This window comes from Cupressus sempervirens, chromosome 3 (assembly GCF_028749045.1).
Source record: "Cupressus sempervirens isolate cs-2001-9-10 chromosome 3, ASM2874904v1, whole genome shotgun sequence".
NCBI lineage: Eukaryota > Viridiplantae > Streptophyta > Pinopsida > Cupressales > Cupressaceae > Cupressus > Cupressus sempervirens.
In genome coordinates, this window is record NC_143120.1 from 693,622,943 (window position 1) to 693,650,347 (window position 27,405).

The window sequence follows — 27,405 nt, forward strand, 5'->3', positions numbered from 1 at the left end:
AGCAATGGGTGTTAACCAAGTTTCCCTGATACCACTATCAATGGATTTCCTCAAAGTTTACAGGTCCAAGTCCATATCACAAAGGCCTATAGAATACTAACCCCTACCTTATCTTGGGACAAAGATCCATTGCAGGGAATTTACACAGGCCCCTCTTTGGCAACGCTTTTGTCTTCCCTCTTAACCAAATAGTGGTAGGATTGAAATGTGCATTAATATTTCTGATTTTACTATTATTACAATCTCATTATTGTAAATGATATTAATATTACAATAGTTATCCTTATTGATAAATGAACAATATTCATATATATATCTTAGAATCAAATAAGATTCTTTATTCCTCCTTTCGAAGAAAGCGCAGTGTAATTATATTCTCCTTTATAATCATAATCCATTTGAAAAGTCACAACTATATATATATATATATATTTGATTCTCTATTTCCCCCTTTTGAAGAAAGCCCATTGTATTTATATTCTCCTTCATAATCATAATCCATTTGAAAAGTCACAACCCTATATATATATATATATATCTTAGAATCATATAAGATTCTTTATTTCCTCATTTTGAAGAAAGTCCATTGTATTTATATTCTTCTTTATAATAATAATCCATTTGAAAAGTCACAACCCTTTATAATTACAACCCTTTGAAAAAGTCACATCCTATCATGTTCCTCCTAAAATGAAATTCCACAATTATACTAATTAAAAATATAATAAAATGTGTCGTATGATTAATATGAATACTACCATCATCTTATGTAAATACTCAAATATGTCACAACACTAGTGAACCAATGAATTATGACATTCCCCAATCATCAAAAGAAAATCCATATTAAAGGTTCACAACATTATTTGGAACCATATTAAAATATATTTGTAATCTATTCTATCCTATTCAATCATAAATTTATCATATTCAAAATAATAATATATAATTATTATCTAATTGTAAATATTAATAATATATATCATTCCATATAAATTCTATTATAATGATATTAATCCCCATGTAAAAGCTCATATTAACCAATTACATTTCTATTGTAAGCCCATTTCATTAAAATACCGTAGACGAGCGAGACCCACATGAAAGGACACCTTGACCTATTGGTGGCATCACAACACACACACATATATATGACCATTTAATATGTTCCAAGGCATCCATTTTAGAAATAACGAAAAGAAGTTAGAGAAGTTAGAGATTAAAGGGAGCTCGAAGGACGGGTTCAATAAATGCAGGTGAAACCATAATATAATTTTGATTGAAGACCAAACAACCAGAAGAGAATAGAAACCATCAGCACTAAAGGTAAAGGGAGGAATAAGGAAGATAATGGCAGATATAAGGAAATATCGACAGAGCAAAATACACTACCGAGCATTAGAAGAATCCAATAAAGAACAAGTACATAATCCGCTAGACATTGGAAAGGTCAACAAAACTAACAAAAGATTAAGTATCCTCATAAATTGGGCGGCATTAATTAAGGGCTAAAACTCATTAATGGTAACAAAGGATATACGAGGAAAAAAGGCGACAAAAAGAGGAATTCAAATCAAAGACTAAATTGTACATACAGACCCTCAAGGACATTTCCACATGGAGGAGTAATTTTAAAGGGAGTCAAAAACAAAAAGTGCAAAATAACACTTTATTGACCAAGCCAAGAAAAGCACCAAAAAGGAAAAGTATTAAGGGGAGTAAAAATACCACATTAGTTTAATTGACCGTGATCATTAAAAAGCCGAAATTATAGGGGAGGCACCAAAGACAAGGGTTTTAAGAGTATTAGACCTTAGCTTTAATAAGATAAAAGGAAGACATATATTTTAAATTATATTGGTTATTTGTTACATATATATATATATATATGATCATAGCACTTTTAAAGTATGGAGTATTACAAGTTGCTAATTATAGCCACAATCTGAATTCTAATTAGGGATGTTTTTGAGGAAAATAAACAAGTTCTCGGAAAGGGTCAACACAAGTGGTATCAATGCATAATCCTTCCATTCTGTGAATAAAAGTCTATGGAAACTAGAGAGGGGAGGACAAAAAAAAAACTCATAAACGACCTAGCAAACGAAATGACATCCTACATGGAATGAAACAACCAAACAATGATTAATTAAATGGAAAAATCTAGCCAAGTACTTCTCCAAGCACTCCAAAGTATGGGAAATTAAATCAGTAATAATTTGAAAGGACAACCTACTCATATAAGAGATACTAGCTCAAATCACTCAAAGAATTACAATATGTCTTCCAGGGCCGAAGAACCACAACCTGCATTCTTACCCAGGGGAGAATTATTAAGAGAGAAAGAAGGGGTAGAACAACCCTTGAATCGAACTGAGGATATAGCAAGAGCAAATGTCGAACTAGAACCTCATATTAGGACAGTGGTATCATTTACGAAATTTTGTGAAGATAAGAGAAATGAAACACTAAGGACACATGTTAATAAGGATCTTAAGCATAAAGTAAATAAGGTGGATGTTTCGAACTTTGATGGATTAGAAAAGATCACGGTATATGGTTGGCTACAAACATTAAACACTTACCTAACATGACCAAAGAAGATTTAGTCCAATTTGCCATTCTTCAACCCCATGACCGAAGAAGATTTAGTCCAATTCGCCATTCTCCATTTAGTTGGCATAGCACAAGAATAGTGGTACCATGGGAAATATAACCGAGGTCATGACAATATTTCCTCATATAAGGAAATCACACAAAAAATAATGAAAAGATTCAATAAAAAATGTCCCCAAGAAGACTAACACATATTAAACAATATCGGACAGTTGAAAGTTACATTAATTAGTTTGATAAAATCAGTACGAGTGACAAGAATGGACAAAGATAGACTCACTTGTCTATTTATAGACAAATTAAAGGAACCACTTAAGGGGAAATCACACAAAAAATAATGAAAAGATTCAATAAAAAATGTCCCCAAGAAGACTAACACATATTAAACAATATCGGACAGTTGAAAGTTACATTAATTAGTTTGATAGAATCAGTACGAGTGACAAGAATGGACAAAGATAGACTCACTTGTCTATTTATAGACAAATTAAAGGAACCACTTAAGGGATTGGTCAGTGCTTTACAACTAGGAAATCTTGAAGATACATTTGAAGCAGCTCTAAATTTGGAAACCTCTTCAACAAGCAACAAACCCTTAGCAACCAAACAAAATAATTTCATGATAGAGATGAATGACATACAAAGGAATTTCCAAAAACAAATGTTTTCATTGTAATGAGAACTTTGTATGTGGACACATATGTCGAGATGAGAAAGCCCAAAAGAAACAAGAAGAGTTGAGAAAGAGAAAGCTATGTTTTCGATGTAAAGAATCATGGGAACCCGGACATAAGTGCATAAAGAGAAGTCAAGTTCATACAATAGAAGAAATACTTGATATAGAAACAGAATGAACATCATCAAAGAAAATGAAGTACAATCAAAGGAATCTCAATAACATTAAATCAACAAACAAAGAAGAAAGTCAATGGAGTTTCAAAGAAGTTCATCTTGAGTTACAAGAGTAATTCAAACCATTTTTTTGGTAATGTACTAATATCTTATTAATGTAACCTAATTTTGATTATATTATATTTAAGAAATAAATAAATTAAAAGAGATGCAATTAAGGGAGAATTGCTAGGGCACCCTATTATAGAGATAGTTAAGGGAGAACCGTTGTGAAGGCACCCTATTGCAAATACCTTTCCTATGGACTCTACAGTTATTGGAGAATCGTAAGCGAACTCTATTGCATAAATAGTTAGGGAAGAACTACTAAGAAAGCGGCCTGCTACTTTGTGATTAAGGGAGAATGGCTAGGGCAAGGAAAAGACAACTTAATATACCCTGATGCAAAAAACTTTCATATGGAGTCTACAAAAGGGAGTACCACTAGGACACCCTAATGTAGTACTAGTTAAAGGAAAGATGCTGAGGGAATCTTTTGAAGAAAGATATGAGACAAAAAATAGAAACAAGCATCCTACTAAGTAGACCACCTCGTGTGGATGCCTAACACCTGTCACTGGGGCCAAGGAGGCCAAAGTTACGCTCTTGGCCTTAGTATGTGTAATAACCCTGTCTAGTTATAGCTTAAACAAAACATCAATTTCTTTCATTAATCAACAATCTGGCATTTTGTCAAACACTTGGCAATCATTCCCTGCTATGGCTGAAACAATGATCTTAGCTTTTTAAGAACCTTCGAATCTTCTAATGGGTTAAATTCATATAACCAGATGTTATGCCAATTCCCTACTTATTTAATTTTAAACTTCACATTCATATTGACATTAGAAAGATGATAAATGGTTGAATGAACAAGTCATGTTCAATTATTGTGTTAACGTAGACTGCAATTACTAAACACCATACAACTATGTGTGAACCTGGAAATGATTGTCACAATTAGCCTCAAATTTCTCCACCAATTTGCAGGTCTGAAATGTATTGCTACAGCAGTCCCAAAATGATGCCAAACAGTGAATGTACTGCCTTCAACAGTAGTGATTTAAACACCCAGAACTATGAAGAATCTAACGACCAATAGTAGAGGAACTATGCATTCATTGGATACAGAATTAGCAGACCATTGATAATGCCAACTAGTATTTTGGGTGCCAAAATCTTATGCTAGTAGCATCTACAAACTGGTTCAAATGCCCAGAAATAATGTGGATAAATACCAACAGCAGTATCTTAAACTCCTCCCGTTTCTCCTCTCAAAATGTCAATGCCTAGGCAAGGGTATGCTGTAACAGTAATTCCTTGCTACCAAGCTCTGTGCCCATAGACTCCCAAATATAAAGATACGAACAGGCTCCACGCTAATATATAAACACCCAGTCATGCAAACAAAGCCAACGCACAAAGACAAAAGATTCAAGTATTTAAATTCAGAATGGAAACTCCTTAATTGCGAATTAAATTGCTATTAACTCACAGCACCAATAATGTCCTCCTAGCAGCAGCAAATACAGGAGGGAGGCCAATCAAATTCTAAACTCAGCTTAGCCAACTATACCTCAGTAGTAGACTAGAGAACAACTCAATCTTCAGAAACCTCAGATCAAACCCCTATACTTCAGCAAGGGCACAAAAATCAGAACCTCAGAAAAGCCGCAAAGGCAACAAAAGCAAATAAATATTCAAGTGTGCTCTTTCCAATGAAATGAGTTCATAATTATAATGCTTTGTTGATAAAAGTTTCCAAAAGAACTCAACTTCAAAAACTCAGAAAGTTTCCCAAATGAACTCAGCTCTTGAAACTTTCCAACACAACTTCACTTTAAATATTTAATACTTGGCTTAGGCATATAATATATGGCCCCCTTCCAATGATGACTCAAACCTCGACTTAAGTGAAATTATAAAGTTAAATTATAACTTTATAATAAGCCATTTAATAATTTGGCCACTAAAAATATAATAACTCCCAAACTAATCATCATTTAAATATGTTGTCTGAAGTAGGAGTTATACCTATTATTTCTCCGTGTGACCAAATGCACTTTCCAAAAATAGAAAGGGTCCATCTCAAACAACACCCAACTTACCACAAATAGTAAGTACACAAATCTAAGCCCAAATGAAGTGACCAACCTATAGCTTACTGAATTGTAGAGAAGACAAGACCCTCCCCAACCAAGCCACTGCCTCAGAAGCCCCTCTATCCACAATAATTAGCCTATGAGGATCAAAATAATAGGCTAATCCTTGAAACTCCGATGTTGACAAAATTGGGGACATTACAGTCCTCCCTCCCTAAGATTGCTTGTTCCCATGCAATCCCAAAGAAAAATGAACATCATAATCCACCTGGATCCCAAAGGTAGAACTGCATCCTATCCCTGTTGTGTACAAGCAACTCCTATTGCACCAACACCCAAACAATGGACATCAACATCAAAATCATCTGAAAATTGATTGTAAGCACTGATGAAGGCAACAACTCATTAGAACTCAACCCAACTGACATACCAACTCTGTCCACACCTAAGCTCCCATCAAACTAACACTCACACCCAACTGTATTGTGGAGATAGTAACAACCATAAGTACCTGAAACACTACCACTAATTCCAACATCTGCCAAGCTGTCTTGGGTGTGAAGATACTGCGAGGGGTCTAACTTGCAACTGTCAATCCCATCTGCAAAAGATGGTGCTAACCCATCCCATAATGGATGGTATGAAATTGGAGCTAACCCACACTGACCTAAAACCAAATGCTCTACCTGTGGGTCAAAAGAAAAGTGATGAGCACTCGTCACAGTGTAATGCCAATAAAAACTCCCGATCTCTGTCAAGGGCTCATCATTATCAAACTGGGAATCAAGAGATGGCTCCAATCTCTGACTTCAAACTACTAGTCGAGTAGGATCTTGGTCAATCCTCTCAACAAATCCAACCACGAAATCCTTGTAGGGAAGCATAGTAGACAGAGTCTCTACAATTTTTCCCACCAACCTCTGAATAACATGAGAGCCTCGGATGAGAGTACCCTCAGACACTCTGTATTAATCCTCCTGCACATCTGAACTCTCCAATAGATTCTCCATGAAGGACTTTGTGCAATAGAAATTATGTGGAAGCATCAACTTGCTCCCTTGTGACCCACAACTGAAGTAGAAGTTATACCTATTATTTCTCCATGTGACCAAATGCACTTTCCAAAAATAAAAAAGGTCCATCTCAATCAACACCCAAATTACCACAAATAGTAAGTACACAAATCTAAGCCCAAATGAAGTGACCAACCTGTAGCTTACTGAATTGTGGAGAAGACAAGACATTCCCCAACCAAGCCACTGCCTCAGAAGACCCTCTATCCACAATAATTAGCCTACGAGGATCAAAATAATAGGCTAATCCTTGAAACTCCGATGCTAGCAAAATTGGAAAAATTATAGTATGGGATTGACTTGAACTACCTTATCATGAATCTAGTTTTCTTTAAAGATTCTATATATGTATGTATTGTTGTTTACTTGGTGGTTGCAGGATTCATAATCAAAAGCATAACACAGTTTTGTAAATAGGATAAGTATACAATGTGTGTCTACTTCATATCTTCACGCATCAATGTGTTTGCTTCGTGTCTACATTGTGTACGCTTCATGCATTCATGTGTCTACTTCGTATTTTCCTAGTGTCTTTTTGCATTAGTATATTGTAGTCAGAATAAAGTACCTATTATGTCTAGTACTTATTAAAGCTAGTCATGTTGGGTAGTTAGGAGGGAATGCGCTACAAGTACTTGGAATATTGTCAATGTACACATGCCTTGGTGTTAATAAAGAAAACATTTCCTTGCCTACTGGTATGGTAGTATTAATGGTACATTCTATGTTTTACTTTATATGTATCTCAATTGTGTTATTTTGTATGATTAGCATATCTCTATAAACTTACTAATATTTCCACTCTTCATTTTTGGCGCCGTTGCCTAAGTCTGAACTTGGAGGTCGACAGGATGGAGTAATAGGAAGGACCTTTGTACCGCTCATCCAAGTAACAAATAGTGACGAGAAGAGGAAATAACCAAGGAAGATCAATTGACACGTGATCTGGTGACAACCTGGGAAATTGTAGTTGATCAGTATGTACAAAGGGAAGCCCATGAGAGAACAATCCCTTAAGGTACGATACGCGATGAACTTTCAGTACTACCAGCGTTGTACAATCTCTTGGGAGAGATTTTTCGCCTGTTAGCACGCAATTTGTTATGAGTAAAAGAGAAAAGACAATGAAACTGATTCATGCCCTTGATTCCAAATATATATCCCAAGCAGGCAGAAGGAGAAGAAATTGAGGAAGAAGTCACCTTGAGGATACTATGTCTCCAACAGCAAGAGGAGAGATGTTGTAACTTGAGGGGAGGACAAGGGGATTCCACGAGAATCCAAGAAGGGTTGATCGAGCATACAATCGTAGGTATAGCAAATTTGGTCATCTCGGAGACACCATCAAGGAAGTTAGGATACAGAAATCCAGAGACACTTACAGGGAGAGATCTCCTAAAAGAGCAAAGTCAAGAAGAAGAGGATACTTTTAGTAGTTCCTCCTCAAGAGCAAACTTCCAGTCGAGAGGAGGTGTTCCATCAAGAGGTGTTCCATCGAAAGGAAGTGTTCCACTAGGAGGAGGATTTCCATCGGGAGGAAGTGTTCTGTAGGGAGGAATTGTTCCATTGGGACGAAGAGTTCCATCAAGAGGAAGTGTTCCATCAAGAGCAAGTGTTCCCTCAGGAGGAAGTGTTCCATCGAAAGGAGGTATTCCATCGGGAGGGTGTGTTCCATCAGGAGGCAGAGTTCCACTAGGAGGAAGAGTTTCATCGGGAGGAAGTGTTCCATCGGGAGGAAGAGTTCCATCTGAAGTGTTTTACAAGGAGGGAAAAAGATCCACATAATGGCAACAGACAAACACAAATTGCCAAGGTTCACAAGGGATGGCTCGGATGACCCCGCCCACCACTGCATAACATGCCCACCACTGTATAACATGCATAACAATATGGCAAGCCAATGGAGCAAATGACCCAGCTGAGTGGCTAAAAGCTTTCCCTACCACACTAAGGGGTATACCGATCTGGAGGTAGCAATGAGAAACACATGGAGTAATATCCGCATAGCCTTTGAGGAAGAATTCAAACTCCTGAGGGATGATGATGAAATAGTAACGGAGATTTATAACAAAAGACAAGCAAAGAGTGACTCCGTTAAAACCTGTAGTAGAAGGCTAAAAGAGCTAATAGGGAAACTTGACAAGCCTGCGGATGGGCTAAAGAAAAGATGGTCCATTGAAGGATTAACACGGTCCCTTAGGAAAAAGATGAAAATAGTTGCACCAGCAACCTTTGGGGATGCGTGTACTCGTGCAATGGACATAGAAAGCGAGAACAAAACTTCCAAGGCATGAAGACATGGAAGCGCGAGTGAAAGTTCTGAAGAAAGCGAAGAAGAATCCAAAACCATCCAAGCCCTGAGAAAAGACCTGAGGCGCTTGATGAAGGAAGTGGTAGGGAGTAAGGAAGAAAGGAAAGAAGGGAGGGAACTTTGGTGCACTGACCATGAAAAAGAAGGCCATACAACAAGAGCTTGCCCAAAGAAAGCATTTTGTAAAATTTGTCTAGTACTAGGGCAGGCAATTAAAGATTGTCCCTACAATTAAAAAACATGGAGCGCTCAAGTATTGCTTACTCAAGCAGAGCAATCTACACCACCCTCCACCCCTCCCAAAAATGCAAATATGGAAGCCTCACTAGGGAGATACAGATATAACAGAAGAGGAAGTAATAATAATAGCAACAACAATAGCACTAACAACATGCCCCGGCGTCCAATCTAGTATGATTCCAAAGGGAGGCCTATGATCCAATGTAGGAGATGCAATGAATGGGGAAATTTTGCATGAGATTGCCAACGCGGAGGAGGAAAAAATGGAGGGAAGCTCTGTAAATGGTGTGGGCTAGGCAATCATGAGGATGTGAATTGCCCGAGATAGAAGGGGGTAAATATGTTAGATATTGAAGATCCAGAAGGCAAGATTCTTACAGTCACTAGGATGCAAGCTAGAAAATTAACCTATCTAGATGCTGCTATAGAGAGGAAAAGATTTCAGGAAGCAAAGAACAACAATCAAGATAGCATTGGAGAGGAAGGAAAGACAGGGCCAAAAAAACCTACTTCCAATAGGGATGTACCAAATATTGTGAGGCAAGTACTGGAAACCACTATCCCAGTAAAAATCTCTGATTTATTAGAAACATTACCCCAATTGCAAGTAGCGCAGGGGGCAAACCTAAAAGGAACAACCTCAAAGAAAGAGAAGGAAGGAGAAGTATAGACAGAAGACAATACCCTATTCACGATAGGAATGGGGAGAACACTAGCCATAGTAGAGATGCAAATATTAGGGTGCAAGCTTTCAAATACCATTGTTGAAGGAAGTTCCAGCGTAAATGTTTTATCAGAAGAAGCATGGAAGGAAATAGGGAAACCTACACTTTAGCCATTGACATTTCAACTAGCAGGAGCCAACCAACGTGGAATCAAGAGTATAGGAACCTTGATGGGACAAAAAGTCGTAGTTGGTACACAACAGTTTGTTCTGGATTTTTTGGCTATCACTTTAGAGAAGAAAGGGTACGATGCTTTATTAGGCAGAGGATGGTTGGTCCAAGGAAAGCTAACCATAATTGGAAAAGGAACACTCTATCTATTGAGTCTGAAGGAAGAAAGTACATCATAGATCGAACTAGTCAGTAAGTCAGGACTTGGCATCAGACTCCAAAGGAGAAGACTGTGAAGGGATGGAACCAGATCAGGAAGGAGTACTCAGACTAGGAGAATGCTCAGATGACGACACAAGTTCCCTTAATGGATTATTCCACTGGAAAATAGGAAACTACGAAGTTTTCCATGCAGAATGTAATATGTTGCAAATGCAAGAATCTCAGTCGGAAGAAAGCTACCTGGAGGGGTGCATGAAGTATAAAGAGAATGGGGCAATAAGGTTATCTACTCTAGATAATAAACGTATCAAACCTAGTGAACGGGTCTAAGTTAAAAACATAAGAAGAAAGGAATAAACAAACAAATAGCTACATTATAAGTATAGAAGAAAAAAAGAAACAAGTAAGAAAAGCAAAAAGTGACTAAGGAGAAAGAGTTAAACCTAGTCCATATAAATAGACTAAGCCACAAATTATCACCATAATTAACATAGCAGTAGAAGCAGCAACCATACATCAGGAAGGAACGACAGTACAAAAGGAGGAAGATGTGGTCATACGAAGACACTTCTAGACAGAAGGCCCAACAGTACGAACGAATAGTGAAGTATAGCGGAACAAGAGAGTATAGGCAAAGGGGGCATGCGTACAGCAGGCATTTGTACGGCAGACATTCGTACGGCAGGCAGCAGTATGACAGGTAGCAGTAAGGGAGACAGCAATACATGAAGCATCCGTATGAGTGGCACAAAAGGGATTAAGTATGGCATCCGTACGAGAGGTACAGAAGGAAGTACAGCATTTGCATGAGGGACACAAAAGGAAGTATGTACAGCTTCCATACGGGAGGCAAAGGAGGAAAGGTCAGTACAAGAAGAAGCATTCGTACGCATACTATAGCAAAAACCATCTATACAGGAGGCATTGAAAAGAAGAACAGCCGTACTTATCAGTTCCAAGACAAGAGGAAGCTCAGGGCCGTATGGTGGCTTTCTAGATACACACCTGGTCCATACCACATTGCCACATGTGGAAGTTTGTTACAAGCAATCACGTCACAGGAATCATTGGTATAGGTGGCATATACAAACAGTTAAGGAAATTTTGGAATTGACGCACCAACACACAATGATGAAATTAAGCATAAGAAACCCAAGCAGAGGGAACATTATTAACTCCAAACAAAAGAAACCTGCCACACTAAAAGCCAAGAAGGAGACAAGGAAGACGACAAGAAGCAAAGGGAAAATGGGACAGAAAATCACCGTTGAGAATATCATGTTTGAAAGTGTGATGGGAAGCGAGTGCAGGACCTGGTGGGAGAAGGCAGAAGCTGATCATCCTCTGAAGAAGGCGTTGTGCACAACAAAGGTAGACAAAATAATTTTCATGCCAATTTTTGAATTAAAAGAATTTGAACCTATCCTACGGAATTTAATCACAGGATATGAGAGATTATGTTCTAAATCCTTAGAACAGTGTTTCCGCAATAGGTGACAGTTTCTTATTTAGCAAAAGAAATAAATAGGGTTTTCGGAATTCCCAATAGAGGGCAAGAACTAGAAAAAAACCCTTATGACAATAGAAGATAAGAAAAAGTGGTTTAAATTAATGTGCCAAACAAATCTTACAAATCTAGAATGGGAAGAAATTCTGAAGAACAGTAGGGGGTTTCAAGAAAATTTTCATTCTAAATGATGAATGACGGTGTATTGTAGATTTGGTGAAAAGTAAGCTTACAGCCAACAGCCGCACTTTTGACATTGCTCTTTGGATGTTTCCTGTAGTGGATGGAGTGTATAAAGGACAGGCGTATAACTGGGCTAAATTTCTTTCTGACAAACTTCAAGAATTCATGGAGTTGAAACACAAAGCCTTTTACATGCCCCATCATGCCATGGCCTTATTCTTAGAAGCAGTACAGACTCAGGTGAGCAGCAAGCACCAAGGGAAATTGATACCGGCGAATAGGGTGGAACCCTACAAGCCTGCTATGACATACTGACTCCATATGGATACCATAAGTGCAGGACCTCACAATGGGGACAAACCAAAGAAAAAGAGACTGAAATAGGTAGTTGTGGTTGAGACACTCGAAGAGAATGAAGAGGACGAAGAGAGTTCCAAAGGGGAGGGCAGCAATATGGATTCATCTTTCTCAGACTCACAGGAGGCAAAAATCCGTCTAAGTCACCTACAGGGACTCCACAGGAAGTTACTTTTTTACCACCTACAGAGGGGCCATTTCCAACTGGAATATCAAAATCTCCAGAGATATACCATAACATGACTGATCTCGAAGGAACTGTTGCAGATAGCTTTGAACCAAATCAGGCAAGAGTCGAGGAAGGAGCAAGCAGCAGGCAACAAATTCCAACATAGGGGGCTTCCAAAATATCACTTCCAAGGATGGCACCAATAATATATTCGGAACAACACTCTCGTACTAAAGTAATAGATTTGAGATGCTAGACAAAGTGTGCACATAAAGTGAGGTTGCAAACACCTCTAGGGCCAGAAGTAGTACATCCAGTTGCTCTCGTGGTACAGCCAATAGGAGCAGTGGATAAACAACAAGGGAAAATCCACACTCAGGAAAGTATGATGACCATGGCTATGGTGGATACTATCCTGGAGAAGGCTAAGGCATGGTGTCTTCCTCTCTACTAGTAGTTGCTGAGGAACAGGTAGAGATACAAAGCCAGTGTGGGGAACCCCCAGATACTGCCTCTTTTGCAGCCAAGGCAGAGTTGTTTCTCACCGAGTTGCATGGCATGGAGCATTCTACTAGGGAGCTCATGCAGCAGGCTAGGTCTCAAAATTTGGAAGTTGTTATAACAGTAGCGGAAGCATTGGCCACGTTTATGTAGACTGGCTGCCATAAAGACTGGGGACTATTTGAGTAAGATGGATATTCAGAGGAGGACATGGCCACTACGTGGGCAAGCAGTTCTATCATTTCTAGTGGACAGGAACAATCGCCACCTCTCATGGAGGCCCTTGCAACTATGGAAGTTGTCTTTCGGGGAACCTTCTTGGAGCTTCAACAGAAAACAAGCCTGGCTAAGGCATGGGGGCTAGAAAGGCAAAATCTTCAACATCAATGGGAAGCCGAAAAAGTTGCAATGTAGGAAGCCTGGAAACTAGAGAAAGTCGAATTGGAGGGCAAGATTGCCATAGCGGAAACCAAGAAGATGGACACTTTAAGGGTACTGTAGGGTGTTCGAACAAAACAAAAGACAACTGAATGGGATTTGCAATGGCTATGGGGAGCTTCGAGCAAACGGATGCCCTCCCATCCTTCTTCTTGAAGTCAAACTTCTTTTTGTTATTTTTATGTTCAGTAGTCGTCTAGAAGACTTCATTTTTGTGGGGGATAGATGTAGTTGGAATAAAGTACCTATTATGTTTAGTACTTGTTAAAGCTAGTCGGGTTGGGTAGTTATGAGGTGACCCTTCTATAAGTACTTGCAATATTATCAATGTACGCATGTTGTTTTTGGTGTTAATAAAGAAACCATTTCCTTGCCTATTGGTATGGTAGTATTAATGGTACATTCTACGTTTTACTTTATATGTATCTCCATTGTGTTATTTTGTATGATTAGCATATCTCTGTAAGCTTGAGTAATATTTCCACTCTACATGTACTTCACATATGCATTTTTTTGCATGCACTGACTCTACATGAGAGATTTGCATAAATTGTCATTGCTTGAGGATATCCTCAATTTTGTAAAGGGCAAACGATCATGACTCTCTTAAAATGAGATTCCACAATTATACTAATTTAAAATATAATAAAGTATGTCGTATGATTAATATTAGTACTATCATCATCTTATGTAAATACTCAAATATGTAACAACCCTAGTGAACCAATGAATCATTACATTCCCCAATCATCAAAAGAAAATCCATATTTAAGGTTCACAACATTATCCACAACCATATGAGAATATATATATATATAATCTTTTCTATCATATTCAATCATAAATTTATCATATTCAAAACAATAGTAATATATAATTATTATCTAATTATTTATATTAATAATATATATAATTCCATATAAAATTCTATTATAATAATATTTAATCACCGTATAAAAGCTCATATTAAACGATTACAATTCTATTGTAAACCTATTTCATAATAATACCTTGGACAGGCGAGACCCATATGGGGACACATCAATCCTATTGGTGGTGTCACAACACACACAGATATGTGTATGTGACCATTTAATATGTCTTAAGGCGTCAGTTTTAGAAACAACAAAAAGAAGTTAGAAAAGTCAAAGATTATAGGGAGCTCAAAGGACGGGTGAAACCATAATATAATTCTGATTGAAGACCAAACCAAAAAAGAATAGAAATCGTCGGAATTAAAGGTAAAGGGAGGAATAAGGGAGATAACGGTAGATATAAGGAAATATCGACAGAGCAAAATACACTGCTGAGCATTAGAAGAATTGAATAAAGAACAAGTACATGATCCGCTAGACATTGGAAAGGTCAATACAACTAACAAAAAAGCAAGTATCCCCGTAAATTGGGTGGCATTAAGAGCTAAAATTCATTAATGGTAACAAAGGAAATACGAGTAAAAGAGGTGACCAAAAAATATAATTCAAATCAAAGACTGAATAGTACATATAGACCCTCAAAGCCATTTCCAAGTGGAGTAATTTTAAAGGAGGTCAATAACAAAAAGTGCAAAATAACACATATTTGACCAAGCCAAGAAAAGTATCAAAAAGGGAAAGTATTAAGGAGAGTAAAAATATCACATTAAATTGACTAACTGTGATCATTACAAGGCTGATATTATAGGTGGGGCACCAAAGACAAGGGTTTTAAGAGTATAAGACCTTAGTTGTTATAAGATAAAAGGAAGACATATATTTTTAATTATATTGGTTATTTGTAATATACATATATATACATATAGATATATATACATATGTAAAGATACATATACATATATGTATATGTGTGTGTGTGTGTATATATATATGTCCAATTATATATGATCATGGCACTTTTTCAGTATGAAGTATTACAAGTTGCTATTTATAGCCACAACCCAAATTCTAATTAGGGATTTTTTGAGGAAAATAAACAAGTTCTCAGAAAGGATCATCACACATCCTTTCATCATTGTTGTCTTTTAAAAAAATCACTTATTTTCTTCACATTCCTTTCTTTTTCTATTAATCCTTCTTTAGCTCCTCCATTTTTCCTCTTGTTTTCTTTTTCAAATGAAATCTCCTCCCTCTTATGTCTTTGTTTGATGAAGTCATATCTCTTTATTACATATCACTTGACCTTTTATTAGATTTAGTTCTAGTTTATATTATTTTATATTATATTATTTATTTACTTATTTATTTTATCTTTGTACAATTTATTATTAAATCCTAATCCTTCTTTAGCTCCTCCATTTTTCCTCTTGTTCTCTTTTTCAAATGAAATCTCCTCCCTCTTATATCTTTGTTTGATGAAGTCACATCTCTTTATTACATATCGCTTGACCTTTTATTAGATTTAGTTCTAGCTTATATTATTTTATATTATATTATTTATTTACTTATTTATTTTATCTTTGTACAATTTATTATTAAATCCCATTTAGAAAGGTAACGTACTTTCTACAACATTGTCCCTTGTTAATTTGATTTATTTATTTGTTCATTGCAATTTTATTATTGTTTATCTTATTTTATTGATAATAAATTATATCATATTATTGTTATTTACTTTTACATTTCATTAAACAATTATTTATATTATAATATTTTATTAATATTTCTTTTTTTAGATTTTAATACTAACTGTATATATGGTTTTATTATCATTATTTATTTAATAATATTATCTTATTTAATTATTATTAATGTTCTATCTTAAAATGGGGAAGTGATATAGTGTCTTTAGTTTTTTAATGCTAGATTGTTTTTTGATTTTTTAATTTTATACTTATTTTAAATCAAGGTTACATGGGGACAGGGGTGCTTAGGTACTAAGGATGCAAATATGGGTATTGGTATGTCTATTTTTCAAAATAGCGAACAGTGAACAGGGGCGCTTGGGTATGTCAAAAATTTTAATATAATTTAATATTTTATAGAAAATCTAAAAATTCATGACAACGAGTTTTCAAAACAAGAACAGTGATAAAGTTTGCAGATGTACTGTATTATTTTCAGTTTCAGATTTGCAATATTTTTGTAATAATAATATAAATATATGCTAAATATATAGAGGCATGACAGAGAAGGCAAACTTTACACACGAATAAGATGATCAGAAATCATATAACATTGACATATTGCAAATGATAACTTCTGGCTTGAAGAGTGATGAAGTTTACTATTAATCAGTATTGTATCAAAGTTTCAAAATGATTACATATTGAATTAATCTTGATAAACAGTAAGATCAGACACAAACAAAAACTGAAACAAAAATCAAAAATCTTAATCAAGGCCATTAGTTATGATGCTCTCCACTGAGTACCCAATGAGTAACCGGTACTTGGTTATGTGTACCAATACCCACCACGCACCCAGTTGTATGGGTACTAGCACCCATGCAACATAGTTTTAATTACTATAAATTTTATTTTAAATATTTTTTATTTTTATTTTTATTTGTACACATCATTTTAACAATCATCCACCCATTGTCCCCAAAGTCTAGAAAAATTTGTAGAACCCAAAGTCCCATCCCCTTCAAACTTGGAAAACGTTGATAATTCTATAAAGCACGATATATAAAAAATTTACAAATATAACATGTGAAAATATTAGCCTTAATTACCAAATTCGCGATGTACTGTGACACAAATCAACAAACCTAATTTTGGCCTTCTTGTACTCTATAACTGTGAGACCCAACAATTTTTGTGACAATGCATGAAAGTTGATGAAACAAACTGTGTCTTGTTGAAGTGTTGGTATCATTAATGACAAGTACAATGTTTGATTTGAATGCATTTGTTGTTGTGTATGCATTGTTTTCTAATTGTCGCAAGTTATTTTTTGTTCAGATCTCAAAAGTGAAATGTTAGTCAAAATAGCTAAAATACACATTCATTACTCCATTTGGTCATAGATAATGGTCAGGATTCTTCTCTCTTAAGAAACGTTCTTATCAGTTGTTTCATGGAATACATTTAACAATAATAATCTTGCATTTCTAAAGTTGGTTTGGAGTTATCAAATAGCATTAGGAAAAAACTTTGGTAATCATCAATGTGTATTTTCTGTTTTTTATTACTCTGCATAGACTGCATATTTAAAAAAACTCTTGATTTTTTAAGAACAGTGGCCTGTTGGAATTGCATATTATATACATCTTCTCAGCTGATCCACAGTAAGGTGTATGCTCTTTAAGATTAATGGTCAGGATTCTTCTCTCTTAAGAAATGTTCTTATCAGTTGTTTCATGGAATACATTTAGCAATAATAATCTTGCATTTCTAAAGTTGGTTTGGAGTGATCAAATAGCATTAGGAAAACCCTTTGGTAATTATCAATGTGTATTTTCTGTTTTTATTACTCTGCATAGACTGTATATTTAAAAAACTCTTGCTTTTTTAAGAACAGTGGCCCGTTGGAATTGAAAATTATATATATCTTCTCAGCTAATCCACAGTAAGGTGTATGCTCTTAAAGAATCCATTTTTTTCAGATGGGGAAGTTATGGGAAAACTTTATATCATGCAATTTAATAGTGATTATAAAATAAGATTTTTTTGTCTCATGAAATAAATTGTCTTATTATTTATTGATGGTAGACTTTATGACAAGTATGATGCTTAATTTTGCATCAATTTTTACCATCATAAAACATTGCTGAAAACTTCAAATACATTAGAGATGGATTAGACAATATTGTAAGAGAGATGACTTATGGTAAGCACTGTGGATAGTGAGAGGTTCTTTGATACACAGTACATTCTATCATCAAATGATCACTTGAATACACCAGAGATGGGTTAGACAAACACTATGAGACAGATTCTAGAAAGCAATGAAGAACCCAGATAGCACTAATGCTATTCACACATAAAGTTTATGTACCTATATATGTGTTATGGGTCTTATCATGAACAGGCATTTACCATTTGTGGACACTTAAGACTACAACTAAAATGGCATGGTAATGGAGATCCAAGTTAATGAGGAATATGTTCCATTCCATACAACTTTGGACTTCAAAGTTGGCAATAAACCACATGCTACTAAAGGATAATTTGCTACCTTGTATCCTATGAATAAAGGGGTAGATGCAAATGAGTGTGATTCCAATGAATACAAGGCTATGGCCATTGGATGTCGTCAATTAGAGAAGAATGCCCATGGAAGGACTGACTCACATATGTTAGGTAACAAACTCAAAAGCTAAAGGAATTGATCTCTGTGCACATGCAAAAGTAAATATGGTATCTGTATTTCAAATCCCACATTACTACAGAAGGGCATGAACTAACGCAAATTTGCTAACATAACCTATAGTCTATATATTTGCAACGGGCGCAAAGCCAATTTAGAAGTGTACAAATATATCATTATCAAGACCACCCTTCATAATGACAACCATGTGCAAGCATCCTAAGTGGAACACAACCCCACAATGCAGAAGGATATTATTGAGCCTATCTGGTATAGATATATCTCATTGCTTATAAAATTATTAAATAAAGGATATTTAAGTTTTGCACATTCCTATTTGCAGTGATAACACTGCCAAACCTCATTCATGTAATAGATATCCATGCCCACAGATGACCAAGCAAGTCATGCAGCATAAAAGTAAAACCAACAAAACTAATATTATGGAAGTGCTCACTCACATATAGTGTCTCTAAAGTTAATAATCTCTTCATACGGCAATATTTGAAGTGGTATTTCATATACTATAATACCTCAGTAGAAACTGCATTCGTGCCGACTAATATCATTACAAAAACCACCCTAAAAATGTCAACAGTAGAGACAAAGAAAACTAATATGAATACAAATTCAAAATACAAATGTAGTGCCACCGAAAGAAGAGCCAAAATACATTACAATTTTGAAAGAATGAAAAGACAACTAGGACAATAGCTATTATTATTTATACATGTAGAAAGGTTATTTATTGTAATCTTAATGCAAATAAAATCACTAACAATTAGTAAAACATGCTTATGCTTGAAATCTACTCATAATGGATTAAGAGAAAATATTCATTTAAATTTGTGCAACAATAATATTATCAAATCGTGGCCTGATCACTTGAAGAATGACGAACAAAATTTTGCATCCTTACAGTGTTAATTTAAAAAATTAGCTCCAAAACTTTTTCAGTTATTTAATCATACACAAGAAGACATACCTTGTCAAAGTCTTTTACCAGATTTGCTTCTAGAGAAGAGTTGTTTTCATAGTCATTCCACAAGTCCCTAATTTCTTCAGCTGTACAGTGAATCCTACAAAGATTAGTACTTCTTAAGCTTTTGGAAATCTTATCTATTGTTACAAACTAATTGAAATCTGTATGGTTCAACATTCCTTGAGATTAAGACTAAATGCAACCATTGTTTGCACATCAACCTCTCAAAATACAAAGGTGTCATGGATATGAAGCCACTGCACCTCCAAAGATCAAAAACAAATTGGAAATCTTTTATTGAAAATACCTCTTGATCCTCCGCCAAGAATCTGGCACATCTCATCCAGAGCTTCCCTTTCTCTCCTGCTTTTTTCTTCTTTAGGTATGCCATCTGAAGGAGTAATGTCACCAACAATAGCTGTAGAGGTAACACAAACTTCAAAGATTAAAAATAATGGTCTTACATCTGATTATACATAACAAAGAAAATTGACCATAAATGAATAACACGGGAAAATTCTCCAAAAAGACATGCAAATGAAACAAAATCATCCACGTTTATTTTCAAGTACATGTTTCATAATGAGAACCTGGGAAAATGGTCTAGGAAATGTAGCACATCCACCTTTCTTACAAGTCAAAGATGTATAAATAACAAAGGAACAGTACAAAATGCATCAGCAAAATTTGGATTGTAGAGAAAAAACAGTGAACATGGTAAATGTAACTCCAGATACACAAGAGATGAACCCACATGTCTGCCTTTCAGAGAGTGTGGATGTATGAAGCATTCCTAGCCATCTCTGAGACTCTGATCATAGACACGGAAGTCCTCGAGGCATCATCCAGAGCATCCTTATTTAGGGACAAAAGAAAATGGATGTCCCACTATTATCAAGCGGGCTTGGAGACATCATGACACCTCACAAGACCTGAGGGATGCCCGGCCATCTGTGACATGACCTGGGAGATGTCTATGCATCACTTCATCTTTCTAGGGATAGTTGGACATTCGCCCTCGTGTCCATCCTTTGAATAAAGAAAACCATTTTCAATTTTTTTAAAGCAGTGTTAAGAAAGATGGATAAGAAACAGTATGGCTTAATGTAAATTTATGTATTACAGGACTGGCATACCTTTGTTTTCCTATCCAAAAACATATATTTCAAAGCTCGAGCATTGCAGCCTGAAGCTTCCAGAAAAATAAGATATCAATTTTTTAGTCTCAACTAACTTTGCAAATGTCATCTTTCATTCAAGTGTTCAGAGGTTAAGTTATGGGATAGTAAGACATCTTCATGCAACATGTATTGTAAGCTTTCTTTCTCTTAACCTGTTTCTTCGAGGAGTATACAAGTTTTTCTGGAAAATGCATGATAGATATTCGTTGCTAGTATGTGATTTATCATATTTACTTGTGCCTTGCATCAGTTACTCGGCATTGAAAATTAGCATCATCAATTCCATAACTTGGAGTTTTAAATTGGAAGTGTTGTGTTGTAAACACACACACCCCATTGTAAAACCCCCTCTTTATTTTAAGTTTCTAACTTGTGTTGAAAATAAACATCATTAATTTCATAATTTAGAATTTCAAATTGTAAGTGTTGTGTTGTAAGTTGTAACACACATGCCCCATTGCAAATGGGAACCTTTCACTTTCTAGCTTAGTGTGTTTGCTTTTGTCCTTAGGTTGGCAACATTTTTTAATTTCTTAGCCTCCTAGAATGGTTGTGTCAAGTCAGGAATTCCCCCATTGTGGTTCTAAATATAGAATTTTTTCAAGGATGGAGTCTCAATTGCAACAAGTTTCAAGAGGACTTCCTTTAGGAAATCCACCTCTAAGTCAAGGCTCCCTTTCAATCCTCGTGCAAGATGAGATGGTGACTATCATGGAAATTCATATTTCGAATGTGAAATTCAGATTTGGAATGTGGAAGTCCTTGCAAGACCATGAAATTTACCTGATAAGCATTGAGTTGAAAAAGTTGAGAAATTTAGAACAGAAAAAGTTGAAAATTGAAGGCAAAATTATTAAAGACTTTACAAAATTTAAGAGTTGTCAAAGGATGAGAAAATGTTGTCCAAGTTGAGAATCAAGGTGTTGCATGGAATATTTTGAAAACCCTAAATGGTAACATTACATGGAAATGAAAATCCAATACACAAAAAAAAGAAAGATATGAGATGAAGAGAAGAGGAATTCCGAAAGTCCTTAATGAAGGGAATTCAAAGTTTTGAATGAAAAAATTTGAAGTTTAAAATGAAAAGTCCAGCTCAAGTGATGATTTCCCCTAAAAAAATACATATAAGAATTGAAATTCTACCCAAAACCTTTCCATTCCATCCAAGAAAATCCAAGTCTAGCAAAATTCCTCCCAAGGAATCCATAAGAAGGTGAAATTTCCACCCAAGGGTAAAGGATAAGAAGACAAGAAAAAATGAAAGTTGAAAAAAACACAATTAATTCTTGTTGGGGAAGAGAAATTTCAAGTCTATAAAGAGGTCAAAAGAGCGAATTTCAAAATGGAAAATTTCAAGATTTGAGAATGAAAATCCATATCAAAATATGAATTTCAAGTTTGAAAGTGGAAGTTCTTGGTTAAAACAAAGAATTCTTGAATAAAAAGGTGAAGATTCTTTGTGGAGAAGGAAAAAATCATGAATATTCCAGCTCAAATATGATTTTGCACCCACCTAGTTTGACAATCCCAACTCAAACATGCACTTGAACCAACATTTTTTTTAAAATCCCAGCTCAAACATACATTTGTGCACACACCTTTGGAGACAAATTCCAGCTGAAGTATGAATTTGTGCCCCCCTTGATTGGGATAGTCCAACCGAAATAGGATTTGCACCCTAAGAGTCTATCTGAAGTTAGAAATTGCACCCTGGAGAAATGAATCAAGGTTTGGAAAGACAAACCAAAAGTATAAAGGGTTTGAGCACCATATATCAAAGAAAGCAATTGTGGTGATAATGGACAAGATTGTGCGAATAATGGGAAGCCTTGCTTTCAAGCAGCCATAACTTTCAAGACTCACATAGATGTCAAAATGAAGCATCAGCCTTGCATTGGAGGCTGAAAATAGAATCATAAGACGGTAGGAAGCTTATGTTGGTTCCCAAAACTGCAAGATTGGAAATCCAAGAGCCTGCCACTTCTCCGATAGGATTCTGCAATCAGTTCTGGCCAACAAACGAGAATTACCTTGATTCCCCTGCACTTTAGGCTCCGCTACACCTAGGCGGGTAGGCGTTCTCCTCGAACCTAATCACTTGGTTCAGAGCTTTTCTAAAGAGAATTTAAGCTTTGGAGTTCTCTGGCTGGCAAGGTGCTTGAACTAAATGAAACTAAGACTGAATGCTAAATGTTTTAAATGGTTGGATGTTTAGTATAAGGTTTTGTTAATAATGAATTTGATGCTTGTTGGAAGGAATATATAGATTCTCTGACTTCAATAATAGAAAGACTAGTGCCTCTGCTCATCCGAGAAATAGAGTTAACTTCAGTGAATTTTCACATACAACTTCATAAAGTCCTTATGCACTTGAACTACCAACAATTTAATAATCAAGATGTGACAGACAAAATATTACGCAATCTTAAATTAGTCCAGATTGAGCTTTAACTCCTCTGGTATAGAGACAAACTGGACACAAATATGGAAATGATTGAATATTTCACAATATCTCCGATGATCAATTTTAAAATGTTAAATGACCATGTCCACTTATCTGACATTTAAATTGTATACAGAATTCCAAAAAATAATTACAAAAGACAATTTATCTACAGTTTAAATCTCCATACCATTTATAAATAAACAAAACACATTTTATTTTATTATAAAAAATAAAATAATGGAATTTATATTACAAAGTCATAATGTTGCTCTTTATTCCTCCATACAATAAATGCTTTTGTTCTTATAAAAGATGTCGAATATGCCTTTTAAAAGAACTTTGACCACCTTCTATTTATATCCCTTTTAATTGTAAATTTGTGACCTTTCCAATGAAAAGTCATATATTATATTACACCTTTTAATTAATCAATAATATCGCCACAAACTCTACAACCTTGTATAACATATTTCATTAAGTGATAATTATATTCATCCTAGTCACGTTACTTCATTTCTGATGAATATCATTTTAATATTTATGATTGTCGTAAGTCTTTTGGGCTTTTGAATATGCCTTAAGTCATGATGATTCACTCTCTTGTTAAAGATAAATCATCTGCCCGACATGCTTGTATCCTTTCTAGCAAACGCACATAGATATCATGAAACTGGCACTGTGTAATACCATAATCGAATTGCAGGTACAAAATGATGAGATAATATTTGATGCCGCCATTCTCGATATTGATTCAACACTGGACACTGATCACTGCCTCCTTGATGTCCGCGTCCTTCCTCCTGGCACTGTTTTTCCTGGCATCGTGTCTGGTTGTTGCGCTTGTCTTCATTATTGTTGATGTACAACCCACCGCTGCTTATTTTCATCATACTGGATTGCATTTTAAGATTCTCAGCACCCATACATCTACAGCAGTTTGATTTGCCCTGCATATGGTGTGATGACAGGCAGAGTTGATAGTTAGGGAAAATAAAACTGGGCACAGACACCTCCAGATTTCATTTGTGAATTCCTGAATTGCGATGACTTCAATTCATGTTATGAACTTAATCATTTGTAGTGTTATCATCATCATCTGGAATCATTCATTCCTTCATTTATATTTTATCGGGTTGTAATGATTCTACACATTCCTGATGACTTCTCCTTCCAGTTACGACATGTTTGAACTATCTTTCTTTTGGTCTGTTGAATGAAAACTCTTGGTACTTGCAGATATTTCTCATTTACAGGTGAGGGTGAGTTCTAGGAGTTAAGTCATTGGAATAGCAGTAAGATGGATTAATTTGAGAGCATTGAATTTTTCATGTTGACTCTCTTAATCTGGCCTGTTGACAGCATCATTTGAATCTACTATCAACATGTTATTGCTTGCACAGATTCAGCCACTTGTGATACTTTGGGACCCCTAAAACTATAGAAAAGTAAATGATTAATAAACATGACATAAATGTTGTAAAGGATGGAAAAATGTCAAAAAATGGTGACTAGAAATTTTAGGCTCCATCAGCTTACACTACCTTATTATGATGGGTATGGGAAGACAACTGCCAGAGCATGGGTACAAAAAGTGGATACTTACTTTCAGCTCAATCCCGTGCTGGAGGAGGCTATTAAGTTGCTGCGATAAATTTGGATGGAATTACACAAGTGGTGGTATCACAAGATGGTTACCAAAGTCGTGGCAGAATCACTTTGTATGAGGAGTTCAATTAGAGATTGATTGCAAGATTTGACAAGGACCAAGACCTGCATTTGAACAAGCCAGCACAACTTAAGCAATGGGGGTCACTAGACACATACATTGCAGATTTTCAGAAGTTGTTTATCCAAGTAACAAATATCCTGGAGAGGACAATAGTTATACTTTTTTCATGGATGGTTTATTAGATCCTCTGAGAGGATGGGTTAAAGCTCTCAACCCATCTACCTTGCAGCTAGCCATAAGAATGCAAGGGATATGGATCCCTCAACATCTAAGACTAAATTTCACTCAAGGAGTTTCCCTTCAAAAGAGACAAGGATAAGTAGTCATTTCATAAGGAATCACAGCAGCCACAAAGCGACTCTAACAGATTGAATAGTGAGGAGTTTAATGAATTCAGGAGGAAACTATGTTTCCATTGTAGAGAGTCTTGGAATCATTCCCACAAGTGCGCTGTTAAGGCCAAGGTGAAACAGTTTTGATATTTTTCAGCTGAATATGCATCTGAAAGTCTAGTTCAGCAGACACATTCTGGTGATGAGGAGGTAAACAAGGAGAACAGAACCCTTGCTTGCCTCACAAGTTTTCAAAAATTATTACTTTTAAGATGAGCAAGTAATGGAAGGACAGTGAATGGTAGCATTAATAGATACAGGTGCTTCTCATAACTTCATTAATGAAAAGGTTGTAGCCAAAAGAGAGTTGCAAATAGAAGGATATAGGGGGTTTAAAGTGATGGGAGTTGGTGGAAAGCTACTCACTTGTACCCAAAAGATTCTAGACCTCATTATAAAGCTTAGAGATTATGAGTTGAGGGGCAAGTTCTTAGGAAGGGACATGCTAGACAATGATGTCATTTTGGGAATGACATGGATAATGTCACTTGTAAAACTCTCCTTCAACTAGAGAGGTTAGAAATGAGATTCGAACATCAAGGAAGGAAGGACCCAAAAATAGTATCACTGAAGTGAATAGAGAGATTGTTTAGACATGATTGGGTAGAGTGGGCTGCAAATGTCTTGTTATGCATTAGTATCTGCCGAACAACAAAAGGTGTCAGTTACTATCCAAATGTCCAGAAGTTGATATTCAAATACAAGATGGTGTTGGAAGCATAACTCCCGGACTACCTCCTTACAGAGGAATCGAGCACATGAAATAATTGGAGGAAGGAGCTAAACTATAGATTGCCACTCCATACAAGCATCCAAAGAAACACAAAGATGAGATAGAAAAAGCAACTATGGAATTACTAGACCTAGAGATGGGTTAACATTAGACCCAATAAGAGTCCTTTTGCATCAACAATTGTATTGGTGAAGAATAAGGATTGCACTATTCTGCTGTGCATTGACTGGAGAGGGCTCTAAATAGAACCATTAAGAACAGGTATCTGATTCCTTGGATAGATGACCTACACAGTGTGCATTATTTCTCCCAAACATATTTGAGATCGAGATACCACCAAATGCGAATGTGGGTAGAAGACATTGAGAAGACAACTTTTAGATGCCACTATGGCCACTTTGAGTTCTTGATGATTCCCTTTGGGAAAACCAATGCTCCTACCACATTCCATAGTATATAAATCAGATTTTCAGAAGATGGCTGAGGAAATTTGAATTGATTTTCTTCGATTATATATTGATATTTAGCAAGATGTGGAAGGAGCACATTCAACCCCTTAAGGAGGTTTTGTGCATTCTAGAGAGTGAGTCACTATATGGAAAGGAACTACATTCCCCAGGAACGCGTCGCCGCCCAAAAACACCAAGTTTCAGAAACAAGGATGTCCCTAGGACTTGGGACGGGGAGGGAGGGGTATGGGACATCCCCCGGCCATCCCCAATTTTCCAAAATTGACAGGAAACGTTCAGGGGACGTGGGGACGTCAGAGAATTTTTGGGGATGTACAAATGTCCCCAGGGCAAAAGAGGACGTCACAGACGTCCCTCAACCATCCCAGGGACAGCTGTCCATCCTTTTTAATGTGTTTTGGGAAACAAAATACAATGTCAGGAAAATAAATAACCAAAATTCAAAAACAACTAATTCTACAACTAGACACCAAACTGATTTCAAATCTGATTTATTTAATAGTTCCCAAGTTGTACATAGCCATAACAGGTATTATAGGCAGCTGGGGAATAACAGCAACTGTTTTTGGTTTCCTTGCAATGGCTCAAATCTGAAATCTTCACCAATCTGCTTAAACACACCCTTGAACTGATTTTGAGAAGCAAACAAACTTGTACAGCTGAAGAATTGCAGCTACAGGCTGATGTGTGGCTCGCAATTGTGAGTATGACCCTCTAGGACCTCTGCACTGCATTGCTGACTACTAAACACACCCTCTAACTGGTTTAGAAAAG

General features: G+C 36.0%; 1 protein-coding gene across 1 annotated transcript in view; it reads right to left on the reverse strand.

Moving 5' to 3' along the window:
* LOC149568634 (uncharacterized) overlaps nt 1–27,405 on the reverse strand; it is a 169,704-nt gene that overhangs the window by 48,484 nt on the left and 93,815 nt on the right. Inside the window, exons 4-5 of the mRNA XM_089821499.1 lie at nt 19,985–20,095; nt 19,681–19,760 (exon numbers count right to left, since the gene is read on the reverse strand). Coding sequence (XP_089677625.1) covers nt 19,681–19,760; nt 19,985–20,095 — 191 coding nt within the window. The remainder of the gene's footprint in view (nt 1–19,680; nt 19,761–19,984; nt 20,096–27,405) is intronic.